Raw genomic sequence first — 22,165 nt, 5'->3', positions numbered from 1 at the left:
TTGTGATTTAAACCAATTAAAATTTTGGTACATATACCCTCATACAATTTATAGAAAAAATAAAACGAATAAGCTAAGTGGCTAGAGATAAAGTAGATACGGTTGCACGTTCATTGAATTATTCATATGCTTTATATAAACCTAAGCCAAAAACGTAAGCCAACATAATCATTTAAAGGATTCTTGACAGCATTCCTCGTGTAACAAATAAAAAGATTCTTGACATAATAATACTTTTTTTTTGTCAAACTACATGTGTTGTCGCGCAATATTTGTGAAAATGGATGCCTTTTTTTTCCACAGTACTTGAATCTAAAACATTATTTAATATATTATGTTCCAACATAAACTGACCTTTAATCCATTTTCAAAATTATTAAATTCATACTTCATTGAAGTTAGTTTTTTCTAAAGCTTGGTATAGTAAATAATATGTTTTAAATGTTTAAAACATGTGTCAATTTTTGGACATTTATTTATGTAGAACACAATATGTTCATTTAACCAACAATGTAAGCTTTTGAGGTAATTTGTTAATAACACCACGGACCACGCCACTTAAACTAACTACTCTCAAGTAAATAATAATTAAAAATATGGCACTAAAGTTGTAAATATAACAAAAAAAATCCTTAGATGATGTCCAGTGCAGTGATTTCAATTTCATGGAAATTATTCATTATCAGAACTGAAAGAACCAAGGGAAAACCTGCACCAAGAAGGCAAAAGCAGTTGCTAACAGAATACTGTATGTTTTCGTGTGAAATTGCATTGCAAGCAACCACAAAATGTGACGTCAAAGAAACTTCTCTGCTCTGCATACTAACCTAATTGCATTGCTGCAATCATTTGCTATGTGATAGCCACGAGGAAACTACCAACAAAGGAAGCATTAAAAGCAGGCCATAGTGCACAAAAGCATCAACGCTTTCAAAAGTATTCACATTGCTGAGAATAGTATCCTGAAGATGTTCCTGCACAGTAAATCCAGTCGCCGTGAGTTACAGCTTTAGACGAAAGTGCAAAACAAGTACAAAGGGGGGGGGGGGGGGGGCATGTATATTAAGTTCACCTCTGCACTTGATTTATCAAATTGATCCTCATCAGAGTTTCTCCAAATTCTTCTGTCATTATTGGAGATTGTTTGATCCAAAGACAATTTAGTTTTAGCGCCCCCTAATTTTTTAATCGACATGGAGCTGTAGGCTGAATCAGTGTGTATGGTTTCCATTACAGAGCCAAAGAAGTTTGTTACGGGTACCTAGAAAAAGTGATATAACAAGAACCCACAATTTCAATCAAACAAAATTGATGACGTGTATAAAATTTGGACAAGTATTTGATGTATTTTGATGAGTTTGGATAATCATGTGTTGATGAATTTCTATATTACAAAATTCAATATAAAAGGACCAAAAGCAATCTAAACCACTAAGGTTGGATCCAATTTATATTTTGAACCAAACTAACAACATGTTACTAAAAGAAAATTGATTGAACTGGATCAATTGATATTTTATCTCGAACAATTCAATCCAATTCACAAACACGCCTAGTTATAAGTGGCAAAGCTTCTATGCAGTGAGCTTGACAGTAAACTAAATTCACCCATTTACTATTAATGCACAGAGAAAAATACTGATGTTGTCAAAACTTGTGTAGTGACAATAAAGCGTATTAAATCACATACAGCAGCACCAACACATTAAAACAACCTACTCTTCCCAGTTAGGCTGTGACATGCAAGTTGCTCATCCTCTATGGAGCCTAGATACTTGCTACGATATGAGGACGATGTAACACAGATATGTGGACATGGGGACTAGTTAAAAACATAAGAAATGGTATGGCCTAGATACGTTATCACAACTTTAAACAGATAACAAAAAGTTTATATTTTTTCCAAACAATGTTAGAAAGTCACAAAAAGAAGTATAAAGAAAAGTATAGCTCCTATGCTTAGCAGCCTAGGTCATAAAGTGATGATTCTGTCAATTCAATAAGTCCATGGCCATCATCAAGTGGATCATGTACATCTTCGATAATACCCAACAACTTTGCCTCTCCTTTAGTATATTCTTTATCTTTCCTAGTCAAAAGTTAGGGGGTGTAATGAACATAAGCCAAATCTTTTGCCCTTTTAGGATCTATTTTTTTTTTCTCTTTAGAAAATGAATAGAGTAGAATGTACTCTCATTCCTCTCACAAGATGATAAAGAACATGACCTCACAAGAAGCTTTAAGGCAAGTTTTTGAAGTTGCATCGCAAATGTATCTAAGGTGTACCAAAAAGTATCGAGCATTTATTTCTTTTGAAAAAAATATAAAAAATTGAAGCATTAGGGCTTCATAGCACATCTTTATTATGGGTCTCAGGAACCAGTAAACGAACTGCCATTAATGTATGTACGATATTTCTTATGGTTTTAAATTCTGTCCAGAGGTACTTGTGCTACTTAACCAAATGATCTATAAAATAAATATGACACTTGAATGGAGGTAAATAAGAAAATACATTGTACAGAAAGTATACGCTAGAAATTTGGAGCTTGATTTTATAAAAGAAGTCACTAAATGTCATCATAGGAATCCAATTTGTACATGAAGCAATGTCAGTGAAACAAACAGAGTCTGGTAATGACAATTTGTGTAAAGCAACTAATCTGATTATGTGCAAGATACCGCTACTCAAATAAAGAAAATTATATTCTTCACCGGATAAACAATGAATAAGTTTTGGAAAAGAAAAAGATTCAAATTATGCCCATAACTTTGTTACCTCCTCTAAATGGCGCTGGTAGAGGTCCATTCTATAATATGCAGTTGACATCAACAAATTTGGATTATATGAATTGAAAAGACTGCAAACAAAACACAAAAAATCCCAGAATAAACAATCTAGCCTTCAAAAGAATAAGATACTCCATTGTTTGACATGCTGCAAATATAATTTTAATATTGTGTACTTCAGCTGCTCTTCTCTATTAACCTTCCTAACAAATAAGAGGGTAATGGTTTTGTGCATTTATAAATGATGCAAAATATGAAAATTATTTTACCCAAAATGGGTCAAATAAGTTTTAATCAGCAATAGGATTTTAAAGGGAATTGTCAAAAGCCAAGACTAATAAACAGAACTGCAACAAAAATTTGGATTGTAAAATTCAATTAAAAGAACATGCAAAAAGACAGCACACATACTATATATACACTGGGCAGAAAGAATGACATACTTAGAGACCTGAAACAGCTTATAAAATGTTTTCATGTACCTGCTCAATGAAGCATTGTCATACATATTCAGCCTCTCAAAGAAGGCAAGAGTGTAGAATGTAAAACGATCAACAACTGAAACACCAACCTGAATTATATTTACAAGAATGAGTACAAAAGACAATTTTAGTCATGCAGCACCTGAATCTAAACATGAAGAAATGCAATGAATAAACTGGAGCGAATCATAACAGTATTGAATTCATACATACATCTGAATCCAAGTGATGTGAATAAGAATTCTCTCCTTTCATGCTACTTCCAATTGTCAAAACACCTGGGGATTGAAGCTGCCAAGCTCAGAAAAAGGAGAACACCATCAGCAACAACAAAAATGTTAGACAAAAGCAATCATATTATCAAATAAGTAATGATAAATTTCAGGTGGACAATTATGACCTCAGATCATTTCAATTCAACAAAGAATGATGACTTGATAATTTCAATGTATGGTATGCACCTATAGTTCACTGTTGAATCACAGGTCACTGCATGGGCCAAGTGGGAGATTGGTCGATTCTTTTAATAAATCTATGGTGGCTCAGCACGATGGTTATTGGCCTTAAGAAATTCGATTCAGAAGGGTTTTTAAACATAAAATCCATCCCCTCTTCTTTTGAAGAGAGGGTCACCGAAAGAAAAGAAGAAAACAAGAAAAGTTGTACTTTTAACCATCGAAGAGTCAGAAAAGTAGGGAGGGGAGGAACATTAAAGAGATTCAACACATAAGAAAACCCAAAGCCCGTTGTATCACTTTAATGTTTCTCCCTTCTCTGCTGATGGGATTTGAAAGGGGCATAGGATGTAGAACTCTCCCATGCGGCAGTAATGTAGCACAGTTATGCATTCAATTATACAAGACAGTTCTGCAGTAGTTAGGCCCTTCATGTCGGAATTATGAATCTAACTACATGAGACAGTTTCATAGCAGTTATGTGTTCCTAGTCCAAGTATAGAATGTAGGTAGAGTTTAGAGGTAGCTATTATGTGTGTATTTGGTAGCGCAGACATAGTTCACTAGGAATTTCTCAACTTTGGGACAGCATCCTTGCCGTAGAATTTGTAAAATTCGGTTTTAAATTATGATAAACATCAAATGAAACACTAATTTCAGTTGGTGCTCAATCAAATATCAACTCTGAGACTAACATTTTGTACTTCAATGGTACTATTAACTGAATCTGGACAATGAATACTCAATATCACATTATCACTACACTATTATTTCAAAAAAATTAGCATAGCAGCTTTCTAGAAACATAAACCTTCAGTTAAAACGTAATGCTACCTGTGAAAACAGTGTCGAGGCTTGGCAGGTGTCCACCATTATCAGCAGCTCTTTAAACCTTAAAAATCCCATTATGAACAAAAAATTAGTTCTTTGTAAAAGATTATGATCAGAAAAAATGTCAATCCTTGATATATATAAAGCCAACTAAAACAGTAAGACTCCTTCATAAATTAATGACAATGTGTTCAAGTATCATAGAGTATTTTCCAAATGATTATCCTGTACTCATTGAACCATATTTGACTAGTGGAATCTCCATCATAAGGTAACCATCCATATTTTCAATAATGACAAGCATGTTTAGTCAGAGTTCTATTCTTTAGTCTATACGTTGAAGGACTGGCTAAGACTATTGATTTCTACTTTATCTTTGTTGTTTTCTGTTCAGTACTTTGGTTAAGAAGAATCATTATCTTTCCTTCTCATTAAGTCTTTACCAACGCCTAGATAAATTTTACTTTTTTCATTAAAAAAAAATTTCTCATTTCATGTATCCAGTTTAAAATTCAAAAGTCACAAAAAGTACATACCTGCGCTTCTCTTTCATTTGCTTCACAGCATCAGCTAAATCATGACTTTGAAGCTCTTCCGAATCCTGAAACTTCAAAAACTCATCACCTCCATGCCCAGTCATATACAGAAGGATATGACTTCCTTCATCACTAAGAAGTCGTTTGGACCTTGGAACTGCAGTCTCATGACGACCAGTTAGTACCCGTAGAAAGTTTTCCACAGTCACTTCATAGCCACGATAATCTACCTGAGGGATTGCAGGCAAAACAATCATCCTCTAAAAGATACAACATATCAAGAGCCCTAAAACAATGAGCAAGAGACAAGTATATTATTCTCTTCTAAGTACTTTAAGAGATAGAGGTACAGTTAAATGAGAAGAAATAAAACATGGGGCTTTTTGAAGTTAAAACACAGTGCGGGTCATACAGGGAAGGGTTGGAGCAGGTTGGAAAACTCCAACCCAACCCACCAAACGGGCTGATCTGATGGGTTAGAACTGTTCTACCACTCCTTTAATATACTAAAAAAAAAAATCCACCTTATCACATCAAAGTGAGGCATTTTTGTGGTTGCGTCCTCAACATGCCAAACAACATTTGCAGATCATAGGATATATTACATTTCCAAAGGAGAGTCAGTTCTAAAAAAACAGAAGAGAAAAAAACATGATTCTGGATAAGCTTCATCCAGCTAATCTGCAGCTATAGAAACTAAAATTAAGTAATTACAGTGTCAAACCACATTTTGGAATGTAATGTGTTAGAAATGGTTTATATTAGTGTTTGTGATATGTAAAACAAAAAAAGATAGACCAAAAGCTAACAATAAAGGTCTTCTCTATATTCAATAAAAGTTTTAGAAATAACAATACAATACTAAAAACTCACCTCCACATTATCGCCATACAGGTTAAGTTTATGGTTTTCATTATTAAAAACTTGGGCCGGATACTTGTTTCTTGTATTACATGCCATATCATCTGCGAGCATGAGTATAATCCTCTCATCAGGTATTCCTAACCGCTTAACTGTCCTGAATGAGGAATCACTTCCCATGAGTAAAAATCATTACCAAGCATGTTCAAATGAGTAAAGTACTGCAAAAATCATATAATTACCTATACAATGACAATGTGTTGGCCATATGCCGATAATTAAACCTGAACAAGCGAAACAACACGTTTATAATCACCATGGCATACAACCAAAACCTTATAGCAAACTATAATTCAAATTTCCTCTATAAACTATAGATAGAAGCCTTGATTTACCAGAAGCGAGATGTGCAGACCAAAACAGCCCAATTATTAGTATGCATCATTGTCTCGGACGACGAAGACGATGATGAGTACACTACAGAGAATCTGAAAACTATCAGCCATATCACCACTACTTTCATTGCTGCTTCTTTTCTTCCAAAACCAAGGCAATGCTCCATAACTGCAAACAATTCAGCCACCACAAATCAACAATTGCATATGCTATGTAAACCTGCATCTTCAAATTTCAATTTGTAAGAGAAGTACTGAGGATTCAATTTATACCTGTTCTTCAGCATCCAAAGTAAGGATTCAATTCCATATTTCCAAAATTAGGATCCAGCTCTAAGAGGTGACAGAGATAGCAACAGAGGCAAGAATATTGAGGCACGACTAGGCGAACCTAGACTCCGGCGCGGTCAGCGGCGGAGCGCGGCGTGGTCACGGCGGCGAGTGAAAATCGCAGTAGAGGCAGAGAAGAAAAGTGTAATGTGATGTTTCTACGGTGCGAACGCCGTTCTCAGCTTCTTCTTTGATGTGATCGTTGGATATATCCAACGGTTGAGATTAAGAGCTAGAAACTACGCCGTTTTGCTTCTTTGTTTAATCATTTTTTTCTTTTTTTACTTTGTTTAATGAAATTGATTAAGGTGAATTTTTTGGTATCTAGAAATTATATTAGGTGTGATACTTGCATTAAATGACTAGTAAAATATTGTTATGTGCGATAAGGTTCTAATCGTTGATGATTATTAACCACAAAGAAGGCAAATAAGTGGAGATGTGGTATGTAACCAAAAAAAAAGTGGAGATGTGGAAATAACCAATCGTGGTAATTTATTCTAATGGAACCTTTTTTCCTTTTTTTGTGCCAATTTATTTGGCATTGACCATGCAATGAAGATAACTATTAACCAATTTCACTTAACCTATTCTGGTTGTGATAATTTTGAATAAATTTTCACGATTTGTTCACCTGCTTAGCCTGAGTACGATATATTCTATTTGTTTGATGAGAAAAATTAATTCACATATATCGCATATAGTTAAGATTTAAGTGGACATCAAATGATATGTTTGTGTACAATCTATACTTGTGGGTGAATTTAGCATAGCTATAGTTTTGATTTAGTACTCGTTTCCTAATGTTGGATATGTCTCCAATAATGAGTGTTGATGGTGATCAACATGCAATCCTGAATCGTAAAATAACTAAGTGTGATGGCTCAAAGGCATTTTTTTTGTTTAATTTCATGCCTAAAAATTATATAAATTTATCATCTCTTTATAAATAAGACCATTGAAATTTCTACATCTAATTTGACAGAGGTTAAATATGTTTGAATCCTGACTTATACACTCAGATCTAAAATAGTTTCTGAAAGTAAAAACTTCTTTTTTAATCCTTGACAAATTTTGATTAATAGAATGTAATAATGCTTATTTGACATTATATTTAATCAAAAAGTAATTCTACATCAAAATTTATATTTTGATATGTATCTCATTAAACGTAGTCATCATATATCTTTTCAAATCAGTTTTATTCCTTGGAAAATCAATTTAGGCTTAAAATATGTTTGGGGCCTTTTTTCTTTTTGATACATCGGAATAGAAAAATAAAATGTTTGAGGTCCCTAACAATGTATGAAAAATTAAATTAGGTTCCTGAAAAATGTTTTTGAAATGTCATCTTTAATTTATTTTTATTTTTCTTTGAAATGAAAATTGTTTCTTTGAGCTCCAATAGCTTCAAAAGGGGAAAAAAAAAGGTCTTTTTTTTATAGTATCCAACAACGTATCAGTTGGTCCTAAATTTTAAAAGTTTTTTTATTTCATTCGCTAATTGGGCACACATTGAGGGTTTTATTGCATTGCTGCTTTGTGTGGCAGACCTGAGAGGTTGCACAAGGTTCTTGTACATGATTTAAGCGCTATCATTGTATTGATATTGCAAATCACATTATTAAACACCTTGAACCCCCTTTGTTTATACACCATGTTACTAACCTCTTAAAATTAATTTTAAGATCAGGTTTACAAATATTATTCAATTCATGTGTGCATACGATTATTTCATGTTTATGGTCTATTAATAATAAAACAAAACGGTGAATACTAGTTAAATTAAACTTTATTGTATACTAATAAACATAAATTGTTTGTGTTATATGTCCCGCAGTTATGCAAAATTTTAATTTAAAACTTCAAAAAGCACTTGTGCATCACACCGGTCATGCGGGCAAGAGCTAGAATTGTGGGACAATTTAGTAGTGTTGGCGGAACGAAACAGGACACCAAATGAAACAGTACAATAATATTATGTGCATGTGGATTCATGTCCAATATCGGTCATGACATTCTAGTGGTGAAGAACTTAAAGAGGATCTCACCCATGTCAGGGTCATGACATGCCACCAATTGAATCAGGATCTGTAAATTTTGGAGAAGTTGAACCACGACTTGTATATTATAATCATAATCATGTATAAGTTCCTTAGTTTTGATGTCTATCATACTCTTCATCGATCTTGAGTGCCTACTACTCTGACCGGTGGCAAGAGGGAAAGGGCCTCTCATATCCATCCCCCATGCGAAGGGATGCGTCTCAAAGTATTATGCTTTGAATACACTACAAGGTGTTGAACATGATGATTGATCTCACAAGAATTCGATGAAGTATTAGTTGAGATTAAAGTAAAATAAAAGCAATTAAAAGGAGGTTTGGTTGATTTGATTGCAGAATAGCAAAGCAATAATTAGAAGAAATTTAATTCAGATAAGAGAAAACGGTAGCTCTTGGATTATACCATTCAAGTGCAACAAACTTTCATTGGTTATAAAAGATTAATTCAACCTTTCAACAAGCCTTTGAGTTGAATCTCAACTTACAATCGCGAGATGGGACCTTGATTCTCTACTGAACAATCGTTCGGAATATGATTCGTTAAAGTTAAGAAGCTTGACGATTGCGGCTCCAAAGTACAAGAACTATCTATGCTCACGGAATCCTCAAAGCTAACAACCGATCAACGTTACAGATCTACGTTCTTAGAGAACATATTCACGATCACTTCATCGTCAACATCAGTTAAAGAATCCTCTAACTGACCCAACTCGCTTGGATAATAATAATTAAAACGCAATTACTTTGAATTCGAAAATCTCCAAAACCAAAATAGCTTTCAAGACAAGCAAGAGTTAAAGAACATAAATCAACTTGATTAGAAAAACGTAATTTATTAAGAACGGAACCTCAGGTTTGCAAACACAAGAATATTAAAATCCTAAGACTAGCTAATGAGTTTAGCAACTCATACTAGCTAGAATTACGAAAATAAGGATTAAAGAGAAGGAGATGGTAGGAGGTATCTAACAAAAACCTAAACCTCACTTATTTATACTAATAATCAACTTCTCCTCCAAGTAAACTTGTTTCAAAATAATTTCTTATCTAATTCAAAAGCCAATCTCAGCTGATGTAAGTCCGGGCCCAAAAGGAGTAAGTAATTCATTGCTCAACTGACCCAATTAAAGTGCTGACAGGTCTGCTAACTTCGGAGCTGTGTGAATCACGGTAGAAGGTCGAATCTTCAAAACATATATTAATGGAAGTTGTTTCACTTCAAGTTAGCTTGTCGTAGCCTCTGACCACGCTCAATTCCGAGTTCTTTAGCCCATGTTATGATCAAATTAGTCTAGACCGTTCCAATCACGCAGGATCAGTGAAAGAAACTCTGCAAAGCAATTATGACCAAGCTAGAGGCATTTTCTGCACTTTGGCTGAACATGAAAGTTGTAGAGATTTCTTTTAGATTTCCAACGATATATTACACGCCCCATTCGAATCACTTTACCTCCAGATTCAACATGTTCTAGCGAGAGTCAAAGAAACTAAAAGTGTAGAATTAAACATTTTTCCATGAATAATCCAAATAAGCATGGATGGTCAGAACATGACTAAGTCATAACAATTAAGCACAAAAATATATATAGTGAAGCTTAGAAAGACACATAATATGCATCAATTATGCGCTTATCAGTATGTATACATTTACCATGATGAGATCTTTACCTTGTCCGAAAGAAAATCAAAACATGTTCATTGCAGCAGGGGTGATGCGAGTTAGCAGCGGTGATGCGAATTACCGAGCGTGTTGGATCGCAAATGATGGGAGAATAATTAAATCTTGGGATAATTTTGCATGTAAAAATTTTAATAGCATGCCTTAGGGCTGTCCATCGGGCGGTTACGGTTAGTTTTGGGCCGCAAACGTCGGTATCGACGAGTGAAAATCACCCAAAATTCAGACCCACCACCGTCCGTTCAGAGGACGCGGTTTTCCCGGGTGGCGCTTTGAGACGGTCGGTTAACATGCTTGATCCATAAAATAAAATAAAAAAAGAAACTGAGAGCTAAAGAGTTGATTTGCAGAAATTTCCAAAAAAATAAAATCTTCAAATCGAAGCAGTCAAAAGAAAAGAGAAAACGATAAAAGAAACATGCAACAGATTCTGATATTCAACTTCAACTCTTCAAATCTTCAAACGAGAGGAAGAGAAGGAAGATAATAGCCGCAAATCACAAACCTAGAGTTGAATCCACAGTGAGATCCGTCATTAGGGTATGTTTTGATGAGAAGAGAGTTGTGGTGGTGAGGAGGTTAAGGTTTGGTGGTTGAGGAGGAAGGAGAAGGAAGGGTAGGTTGAAGAAGGGCTTTGAAGGGGTGATGGCAGTGGTGATTTGATAGGGGAGAAGGAAAATAAGAAGTGGTTTAGTGTTGGTTGTTGAAGAGGAGGTGACAGTATCAACGGTGCTAGGGAGATGCGACGACGGTGTCGGAAATGCTAGGGAGGAGCAACGGAGGTGTCGACAGTGCTAGGATAGGGTTGATGGAGAATGAGAGAAAGCGTTCCTCTGCTTCCTTTCCTTTCTTTTGTATGCTTCTTGTAAAAAAACTTCTTCTATTCTCCATTTTATGTTCAACCTTGAACTCTTATTTCTTTGTTTTCTGCAATTTTGAACTGAAATGGGTGATTCTTTCTCTTGGCTAGGTTAAGTTCTCCCACGTTCAACTCAAAAGACCAGATGCATACTCAATGTGGCTTACTGGGTGTGAAATATGGTACTAACTTTATTGAACCATCATTTTTGTTTCTATCACTCACTCTTCTTCACTGTGACTAAAATTAGTGTTTCTTTTATGGTTTGTCAAGGTCATGTTCTACCAACTTCTTGTTGGAATCCAAAGATGCATGCTCAATGTGGCTCCATGGGTGTCAAATTTGATACTATATCCACCATTTTTATTTTTATTACTTCTTTCTTTGGGTAACAACTAAAATATGTGATTCTTTCTTGTTTGTCAAACTCATGATCTACCAACTTCATGCTGCAACAACAAGATGCATCCTGGAAATTTTGGTATTAACTTTATTTGGTCTTTCCCTTCATTATGCTTGTTTTCCAAGATTGATATAAAGTTCACAATGTCACCTATTTGCCAATATTGTTATCAAAATTTTATTTTAACATGCAAATTCTTGAAGGAAATTTTGATAAAAGAAAAATTCCTGATCAAACAACTGAATTTGTTTTTTCTTTCTCATTTACCAGGTCCCGTTTTTACAACTTCACTCAGAAAATACCAACTTTATTGTTGCTCCCTGCCTCGAGGTACTACTTCTTACTCTGTTTTCTGGAATTTTTGGACACTAGTAGTAATTTAATGTTAGTGTCATGGGCTCATGGAAACCTATACAATTGTTTGGGTAGTAGCCTTGTGCATGCATACTTTCTCTATACAGTATTTCACTTTTATTTAATTACATTTGATATGCTTGTAGACTCTAGAACGATGACAATTATACATGTACCTGTTTTCTTGAATTTTTAGACACTGGTAGTAATTTTGGGTTTGGGTCATGAGCTGGAAACCAATACAATTGTTTGGATAGTAACCCTGTGAATGCTTACTTTCTTTGTTAAGTACTCTACTTATGGACTCACTCATAAAACACCACCATCCGCACCCATTGGAACGCCACCATCTAAGTAGGTTCTAATTCCTTATCTTGAATCAGTGTTTTCAAAACTGAAACTTACTCAATTTAATCTACTTTTTCTATCAAGTTTCAAAAACCACCACACGAAGTTATGCTTTAAACACGGATGGGGTATATATATGATATAGATGAGGTTGTAGAAGGAGGAATAATGAGAGACCACAACTGCAAAGTTCTGCTTGCATATTAGAAGAAGTTTTACCTCGGCTCGAAGCAGAGATTATTTTTATCCGAAACGACGTCCATGAGAGACGGCCTCCAAGAATGCGTAGATTTGGGATTTACGGATGTGATTTTGTGTAGCGACTGTAAACAGGTCATAAACCAACTCAACAAGCCTGAACTGATCAAAAAACATAAACACAATCCATTTTCATGGAACTGCTTGCATTTCAAACAAAACAAAAAAGAAACTTGCCGTTTGAATTCATTTTTTCTTTATCAATTGCCAAGTCCCATTTTTACAACTTCACCCAGAAAATACCAACCCTATTGCTGCTCTCTGCCTCGTGGTACTACTTCTTACTCTGTTTTATGGAATTTTTGAAAACCAGTAGTAATTTTGGGTTTAGTCAGGGGCTCAGGGAAACCAATACAGTTGTTTGGGTGGTAACCCTGTGCATGTTTACTTTTTCTGTTCAATATGTTACTTCTATTGAATTGCATTTGATATGCTTTTAGAATCTAGAACTCTGACAATTGTACTTGTACCTGATTCATCTGCACCAGATGGACTCACTCATAAAACACCACCATCTAAGTCATCTGCATCTGGAGTCACTCCTAAAACACCACCATCTACACTCGTTGGAACGCCACCATCTAAGTAGGTTCTAATTCCTTATCTTTAATCAATGTTTTCAAAACTGAAACTTACTCAATTTAATCTACTTTTTCTATCAAGTTTCAAAAACCACCACACGAAGTTATGCTTTTAACACGGATGGGGTATATATATAATATAGATGAGGCTGTAGAAGGAGGAATAATAAGAGACCACAACTGCAAAGTTCTGCTTGCATATTAGAAGAAATTTTACCTCGGCTCGAAGCATGGATTATTTTTATCCGAAATGACGTCCATGAGAGACGGCCTCCAAGAATGCGTAGATTTGGGATTTACGAATGTGATTTTGTGTAGCGATTGTAAACAAGTCATAAACCAACTCAACAAGCCTGAATTGATCAAAAAACATAAACACAAATCCATTTTCATGGAACTGCTTGCATTTCGAACAAAAAAAAAAGAAACTTGCCGTTTGAATTCGTTTTTTCTTTATCATTTGCCAGGTCCCATTTTTACAACTTCACCCAGGAAATACCAACCTTATTGATGCTCTCTACCTCGTGGTACTACTTCTTACTCTGTTTTATGGAATTTTTGTACACTAGTAGTAATTTTGGGTTTGGTCATGGGCTCAGGGAAACCAATACAATTGTTTGGGTGGTAACCTTGTGCATGTTTACTTTTTCTGTTCAATATGTTACTTCTATTGAATTGCATTTGATATGCTTCTAGAATCTAGAACTCTTACAATTGTACTTATACCTGATTCATCTGCACCAGATGGACTCACTCATAAAACACCATCATCTGAGTCATCTGCATCTGGACTCACTCTTAAAACACCACCATCCGCTCCCGTTGGAACGCCACCATCTAAGTAGGTTCTAACTCCTTATCTTTTTTTTTAATCATTAATCAATGTTTTCAAAACTGAAACTTACTCAATTTAATCTACTTTTTTCTACAGGGTAATGTTTATCAAGTTTAAAAAATCACCCCATGAAGTTATGCTTTAAACACGGATGTGGTATGTATGATATAGATGAGGCTGTAGAAGAAGGAATAATAAGATACCACAACTGCAAAGTTTTGCTTGCATATCAGAAGAAGTTTTATCTCGACTCGCAAGGATCATTTTTATCGGAAATGACGTCCATGTGAGACAGCCTACATAAATGCGTAGAATTGGGTCTTACGGACATGATTTTGTGTAGCAATTGTAAATTAGTCATAGACCAACTCAACAAGCCTGAACTGGTCAAAAAACAATTTATTACACAGTATTTGAAAGTAAAATACAAATGTATGCACTAGATAACAATAATAATAATAGTAATAATAATAATAATAAGACCATAAAAAACATTATTAATATTATTATATCCATACACATTTGACAATAATTGTGAATATTTTTTTTGAAAGTGAGAAACTTAAAGCTATAACTTTCTAAACTTTACTCTTTATTAAAAATAAGCAGTGTAAGTATATATATTTTTGCTAAGTTACTTACACTTAATAATTAAGTTAGTAACCTACGTTTTTCCTTTTGTAATAAAAAAAGTTAGCAACTTATAATTTTAGAAAATTTAGATTTGTAAGTTTACCGCTTACTCTTTTTTGAAAAATTTATGCTTAGTTAAATGATTTTACTTTTTCTTTTAAAAAACCAAATATATTCATTAAGTGATAAATGGTCTAAGCCAAAAAAACCCAAAAAGCAAAGAACTAGCAAATTCGGGTCAATTGTGTGGATAATAAAAACAAAATTTTCTAACCATTTCACAGGATAAAACAACCTCTAAACTAACCTCTAAGAGCATCTACATCCATCATACTCACTAAAATATCTACACTTCATTTTTTATAATTCTCCATAATGCCACATCATCTACACCATTTTACTAACTTTTTACTCCAACCCAACAACTCTTAAAAATTTCTATAGAGTTGACTATATATATATATTTATAATCTAATTATATTAATTGTAAGTGCTTGTAATAAATACAAGCTCACTTTTCAAGTCTACTGTAGAGTATTTATTCTCACATACTCATCTTTGCCATGTTGGAATTGAATATGTACTCCAATGGTAATAAATACTCATATGAGTATGTATTTAACATTAGATACTACCATTGGAGATGCTCTAAATATTTTACTTGTTAAGTATTTCGATGATCTTATAATAATTTAATTAATGCTTTTTTTATTTTATAATAACAATTTGTTTTTGTTTTTCGATTGAAAATGGTAATAGTGAAAGTTAAAATTGGTTAATTAAATTGCGGATTCTGTACATTGGTACAACCATATATACTTAGCGTCTGGGTACGAGAACAAACGTTCAAGTTATTACTCACGCGGATATAGGTATGGGTATGGAATAGTTTTTAAAAACATGAGTATGGGGTACCCAACCCAGACCTTACTTATTGTGATGTCATCCTTAGGGCTCGTTTGACACGTCGAATTAGACATGATAGTTGTTGGTCAATCTGCAAGTGCACAGATATCTCTGGGTTTTAATTTATCGAACCACAGGGAATTGGAATGTGAATTCAGTTTAAGAGTCAAGTTCAAGGTTAAAAAGCGAATAAAATTCAGTTTTTAAGATTGGTTGTTTCTTTGATTATGTAACAGAAAAATGAACAAGTAGTAAAGTGATCGAAATTCAGAAATGAGATTGCCTTGGGTTCTTGTTCAACTAATTCAGTTTTAGCAAACCTTCCTATCCAATAAATCCTGAGTCTCTCCTTGAAGTTCTAGCCTAGATAGTCATTTATCAATGCCTCGTAAAGAAAACACTTTCTAACCAAAAGATAGGTTCAATTCCTTGATAACCTAAACATTTGATAGGAGCAATAAGCATACAATTCAGGCCAACCAACCCCAACTCTTCCTCTATTCCTAGCAGCAAGTATAGAAGGAGTAATCTCACAACAAGTCTCAATTCTATAACAAACTATCGTTATGATTATAGAAAAGTAAGAAGCTAGCATGCATTCAAGCTTGAAAGATTAAGCATAGAAGTGAGATTCAAGGGTTTACTCAGAATATTACGAATAGTAAAGGAATTAAAAGCTAAAACATCCAAAGTCTTACAAAGAACCCAAAACAAAAGGGGTTTTAGCCAAACATGGCTATGGAATCCATACAAGAAAAGAAAGACAAAACCTGGATCATAGGACTTAGAGGAAGCTCCTCAAGCTCTAGAACTCAAACCCTCTCTTCTAACTTATTGAAATATGATAAAATGACAAAAGGTTCCAAGAGAAATGACAAAAATCCTATTTATAGGTAAAATGGGCGAGTTTTCTGTGTGTCGAGCGCTCAAGCGCCAGCACCAAATCCTGGCACAAAAAGTATCTGCCATCCTGGCGCTCAGGCGCCCATGTGGAGCGCTTGAGCGCCCCAGCTCGCCTGAAAACCTCTTAAACTTCAACTTTAACACACTTTAATGCCTCCATCAAGCCTTTAAACCCCTTGGCCTTCTTCCTTCAGCTGTTACAACCTGATTGCTTGCATAGAAAGACTAGGAACAAAACCAAGAAACTCAAAGGTTAAATTGCACAAAAGTATAAAATGAATTAGGAATTAAACTAGACCCCTAAACTCTACTAAAATACCATTAAAGACCTTATAAAACTATGAAATTACCAAGGCAATGCAAAAGGACTAATAAAGATAAAAATGCATGAGAATGCATGAAACACTACATGAGACTCTAAAAAGACTCAAAACCCACAACGAAACGACCCTAAAAACACTACTAAACTGGGGTCATCACACCACTATACTCAACGACAGCTCGCCCTCGAGCGTAAAGAACAACTCGCTTGCCCTCAAGCGCAAGAAATGCTCCCAAAACAAGTGCTCTCAACGGAATACTTATCACAAAAACTGGGGGATATTGAAACTACAGCTGGTTCCAAAAGAAAGACACACAATCCACTTCATGCCGCTTTCAGACAAAGAAGAGTGTAGAGTCCATTATGAGAAACATATAGATCTAAAATTCCTAGGATGAGATATACATTTAGTGCACTGAGCACACAAGTAGTTCATAGGTTCTGGATTTCATTCACTCAAAAGCAACACAAAGATCAAACATGCACAAATTCAAAGAGACTTCACAAGAGGTGAAATGTGTGGCTTGGTGAAGTACAAGGTGGTTGGTCCCTAAGGAAGACTAGGCTTCAAAACAAATTGAGTGTGGTCCTATTAGTACCCCCTGGAGCTTTCAACAACAAACATTTTTTGCACAAGTCTCTTGACCCCTCTTTTTCAACTTTCTTTTCTTCTATTTTTTCCTTTTTACAACTCCAACTTGATTAGGAGTCTTTTTTTCTTTTTTTCTTTCTTTTTTTTTCACATGGGGCAAGAGACAATTTCAAACTTTATTTAGCTCCAAAACAATTTAAGGACCATCACTCCCCAAAATCCAACCTATCATCCATCCCAATCATTTAGCTAACAAATAAATCTTCAATAGGCTCAAAAGGGACAACTAGGGACAATTGTTCAAGCCAACAAACTCTGAAGCTCAAAAACCTACAGGTCTCAAGAATTGTGCAAGTATCACAAAGCATACAAAGAGTGAAATCAATACAGAACCAAGAAGTACGAGTGAGTCAGGATCCTCCAGGGAAATTTTATGGTGAAGGGTCAAAGACAGACCCTTATTGGACTCACACCCACTCTATCCTTAAGAAACACTCAGAAGACCGAAGTCTCTTCCTCTCTTCCCCAAAGCATGCAATCACTCATCCCCAAAAGAAAACCCAAGTATTCACAAAAACATTTTCCAAAACCAGCACAAGCTAGAGAGCATAACTAAGGGCAAAAACATGTGAGTATAGGGAAGTAAAGACCCAAAAAAACGACTCTAACTAAACAATGCATGACCAAAAAGAAAATGAAGGCTACAAAGGAAAAATATGTAAAAAATTCATGAGCTAAACTAAGGGAAAGAGTCGACCTCCTTTACCAATTACCATGGAGGCCTTAGATACACCTCCTACTCCAAAATTCAGGCTCTCATTCCCTGCAAAATGCAACAAACAAACAAGCAAAGTAAAACATGACTTGGGTTGTCTCCCAAGCAGCCCTAAGTTATAGTCCTAGGTGGACTCTCCTTCCTTTGGTGTTAGGAAGAAAATTCCTTACCATCGATCTTTTCTCCACATGTACAAGGTAGGAACCTTGCACAAAACTTTTGGAACAACTCCTCCCAAGAGAGGGTATCATCTAAACCATCGTACCAAATCCTTGCTCCCCCTTCAAGGAGTGAGGGAAGAGCTTAATCATGAACTCATCACTAGTCACACCTTCCATATTTACAAGGTGACTAGCTTGAGTGAATCGGGCCATGTGGTCTTGGAAATTCTCCTCTTGAGACCCCCCATACTTGTTTTCACTAACAAGCTTGATGAGAGCTTGATTAAGCTCAACATCTTTTTCACTTAACTTGGGGGTCTCCTTTGAAGACCTGGACAAGCTTTTGATCATATCACAAACAAAACCATCATTAAGGTTAGTTTGCAAATTAGGATTGAAAACCGAAAATCTTACCTTGTCCTCACCTACTCTAAGAATGAGCTGACCCTTATCAACATCGATCTTAGCCCTGCAAGTGGCTAAGAAGGGTCGGCCAAGAATGAGAGGAATCCTCGCATCCTCCTCCATGTCCAGCACCACAAAATCAACCGGGAACACGTACTTATCAACCTTAACCATCACATCTTCAATGATCCCATAAGGTGTTTTTAAGGATCAGTCCGCCATTTGTAAGGAGAGCATGACCTCTCCTAAGTTCAACCTTCTAAACATGCTAAGCGACATCAAGTTGATGCTCGCTCCCAAATTACACAAGGCTTCAACAACAGTCAACCCCTCAATCTCCACTGGGATAGTAAAACTCCCAGGATCCCTTCTCTTCTTAGGCATTTTTCTTTGCAAAATGGCACTACACTCCTCGGTCATCATGATAGTTTCATCAACCTCACTCAACTTCCTTCTCTTACTTAAAATGTCCTTCATGAACTTAGCATAGATAGGCATTTGCTCCAAGGCTTCAGAAAAAGGAATATTGATGTGGAGTTTCTTCAAAACTTCCAAAAACTTAGAAAACTGTTTATCCAGATTTTTCTTAACCAAAGCCTTCGGGAATGGAATCTTACTAAGTTCAGGAGAAGGAATGCTCACAACTCTAGCTTTCACAGGTTCACTCACTCTCTTCTCCGTAGCACCCTCATATTCTTCCTGTACTTTCTCATTTTTCTCTCCCTCATCTTGTTTTTTTGACTCGTGTAACACTCTCCCACTCCTAGTGGTAACAACAGCAAAATTCTCTTGTTTAGACAAAATTAAAGAATCGAGAGAAGACTTACCTTGAGGTATCTCGGCCATTTGCTTGGCTAGCTGGCCAAGTTGGTTCTCCAAGTTCTTGATAGCCGCCTCTTGGTTCTTATAGTTGTTGTTCATGCGGTTGATGCAACTCTCCAATAGCTCCTCTAAGCTCTTCTTGCCACCATCATTTTCACCAACTTGCTCTTGGACTCGTTGAGAAAGTCCAGAGCTTTGACCTCGGAAACCCTGACTAGTAATGGTGCAAAATTCACTAACATTGGGCCCTCCAAAAGCCACACACTCCACTTTGGCAGCTGTAGCACCGACCAAATTGGTCGCCTTTATGTGATTTTGAATCTCCGCAATTCGTTCGGAGAGTTGCTTGTTGGAGGCCAAGAACTTGTCGTAAGCTTCCACTTCAAGCTTACTCCTTCGGGTTTGGCGATCATTTTAAGAGTTTATGGCTCTCGCTGCCATCTTTTCTATTAAGTCATACCCCGCTTGTGGGGGAAGAGCATCAAACTCGCCATTTGAAGCCGCATCTAGGCCAAACCTCCAAGAGTATTGTAGACCATCATAAAATGTTGCAACCAATTCAGCTTGGGTGAGATTGTGTTGAGGACATTTCCTCAAGAGCTTCTTGAAGCGCTCCCAAGCTTCATAGAAATTTTCTTCAGTGGGTTGCACAAAATTCATGATGTCTTTTTTCAATTTCCTCAAAAGAGCTCTTGGGAAGAACCTCGTTGTGAACTTTTCCGCTAAGTCTTCCCAAGTAGTGAAGCTCCCTTGAGGTTGAGAATTCAGTCATTCCTCAGCGGTGTCCTTCAAAGAAAATGGAAACAAGCTCAACCGAATTGCATCCGCCGGAACATTGTTCACCCGGTAAGTGTTGCAATTCCGGATGAACCTCTCCATGTGAGCATGTGGATCTTCCAAAGTACCTCCACCATATTGGTTTTGGCTAACCAAGTTGATGAATGCCGGTCTCAACTTAAAGTTTCCCACTCCCTCGGGAAAGGCAATGCTCCCGGGATAGTCAAAACTCATGGTAGCCGAAGTGAGTTCCCGAAGAGACCGGTTGGCATTCTCAACTTCTTGTTCACATAATCGGAGGGTGATCCCCTCTTGGATTCTTGCCTCGATATGGGCTTGCATCTCCTCCTCCGTCATATGGCCACCCATAACGGTGTCTCTCTCGAGAGCAACCTGAAAGTGTGACACTCAAACAGAGAAAGATTAGTAGCACCAATTCTAGACAAAGATAAAAACAAAAAATAAAACCACAAACTAAAAACTTAAACCAAAAACCACAAACAATTCCCCGGCAACGGCGCCAAAAACTTATTGGTCAATCTGCAAGTGCACAGATATCTCCGGGTTTTAATTTATCGAACCACAGGGAATTGGAATGTGAATTCAGTTTAAGAGTCAAGTTCAAGGTTAAAAAGCGAATAAAATTCAGTTTTTAAGATTGGTTGTTTCTTTGATTATGTAACAGATAAATGAACAAGTAGTAAAGTGATCAAAATTCAGAAATGAGATTGCCTTGGGTTCTTGTTCAACTAATTCAGTTTTAGCAAACCTTCCTATCCAATAAATCCTGAGTCTCTCCTTGAAGTTCTAGCCTAGATAGTCATCTATCGATGCCTCGTAAAGAAAACCCTTTCTAACCAAAAGATAGGTTCAATTCCTTGATAACCTAAACATTTGATAGAAGCAATAAGCATACAATTCAGGCCAACCAACCCCAATTCTTCCTCTATTCCTAGCATCAAGTATAGAAGGAGTAATCTCACAACAAGTCCCAATTCTATAACAAACTATCGTTATGATTATAGAAAAGTAAGAAGCTAGCATGCATTCAAGCTTGAAAGATTAAGCATAGAAGTGAGATTCAAGGGTTTACTCAGAATATTACGAATAGAAAGGAATTAAAAGCTAAAACATCCAAAGTCTTACAAAGAACCCAAAACAAAAGGGGTTTTAGCCAAACATGGCTATGGAATCCATACAAGAAAAGAAAGACAAAACCTGGATCATAGGACTTGGAGGAAGCTCCTCAAGCTCTTGAACTCAAACTCTCTCTTCTAACTTATTGAAATATGGTAAAATGACAAAAGGTTCCAAGAGAAATGACAAAAATCCTATTTATAGGCAAAATGGGCGAGTTTTCTGTGTGCCGGGCCCTCAAGCGCCATCACCAAATCCTGGCACAAAAAGTATCTGCCATCCTGGCGCTCAAGCGCCCATGTGGAGCGCTTGAGCGCCCCAGCTCGCCTGAAAACCTCTTAAACTTCAACTTTAACACACTTTAATGCCTCCATCAAGCCATTAAACCCCTTGGCCTTCTTCCTTCAGCTGTTACAACCTGATTGCTTGCATAGAAAGACTAGGAACAAAACCAAGAAACTCAAAGGTTAAACTGCACAAAAGTATAAAATGAACTAGGAATTAAACTAGACCCCTAAACTCTACTAAAATACCATTAAAGACCTTATAAAACTATGAAATTACCAAGGCAATGCAAAAGGACTAATAAAGATAAAAATGCATGAGAATGCATGAAACACTACATGATACTCTAAAAAGACTCAAAACCCACAACGAAACGACCCTAAAAA

At 36.0% G+C, this 22,165-nt stretch overlaps 1 protein-coding gene and 1 non-coding gene across 2 annotated transcripts; one reads left to right on the top strand and one right to left on the bottom strand.

Moving 5' to 3' along the window:
- Window positions 1-582: 582 nt before the first annotated feature.
- Window positions 583-6,856, bottom strand: LOC130724251 (uncharacterized). The gene is made up of 11 exons (XM_057575446.1): window positions 6,624-6,856; window positions 6,351-6,519; window positions 6,198-6,239; window positions 5,968-6,112; window positions 5,095-5,324; window positions 4,562-4,619; window positions 3,486-3,563; window positions 3,273-3,361; window positions 2,780-2,861; window positions 1,073-1,261; window positions 583-974 (listed from the first exon to the last, which is right to left on the bottom strand). Exons 2-11 carry the CDS (start codon window positions 6,515-6,517, stop codon window positions 846-848), a joined length of 1,209 nt encoding a protein of 402 aa, XP_057431429.1. The 5' UTR covers window positions 6,518-6,519; window positions 6,624-6,856; the 3' UTR covers window positions 583-845.
- A 13,295-nt stretch (window positions 6,857-20,151) lies between these two features.
- On the top strand, window positions 20,152-20,258 carry LOC130727211 (small nucleolar RNA R71). Its single transcript, XR_009015237.1, has one exon. It is a non-coding gene; the product is annotated as a small nucleolar RNA R71 (small nucleolar RNA).
- The last annotated feature ends 1,907 nt before the right edge of the window (window positions 20,259-22,165 follow it).

The sequence above is a fragment of the Lotus japonicus genome, chromosome 6, assembly GCF_012489685.1.
Source record: "Lotus japonicus ecotype B-129 chromosome 6, LjGifu_v1.2".
NCBI classification, from domain to species: Eukaryota; Viridiplantae; Streptophyta; class Magnoliopsida; order Fabales; family Fabaceae; genus Lotus; species Lotus japonicus.
The sequence above is the reverse complement of the archived record's forward strand: the minus strand, read 5'-3'. Positions and strand labels throughout refer to the sequence as shown.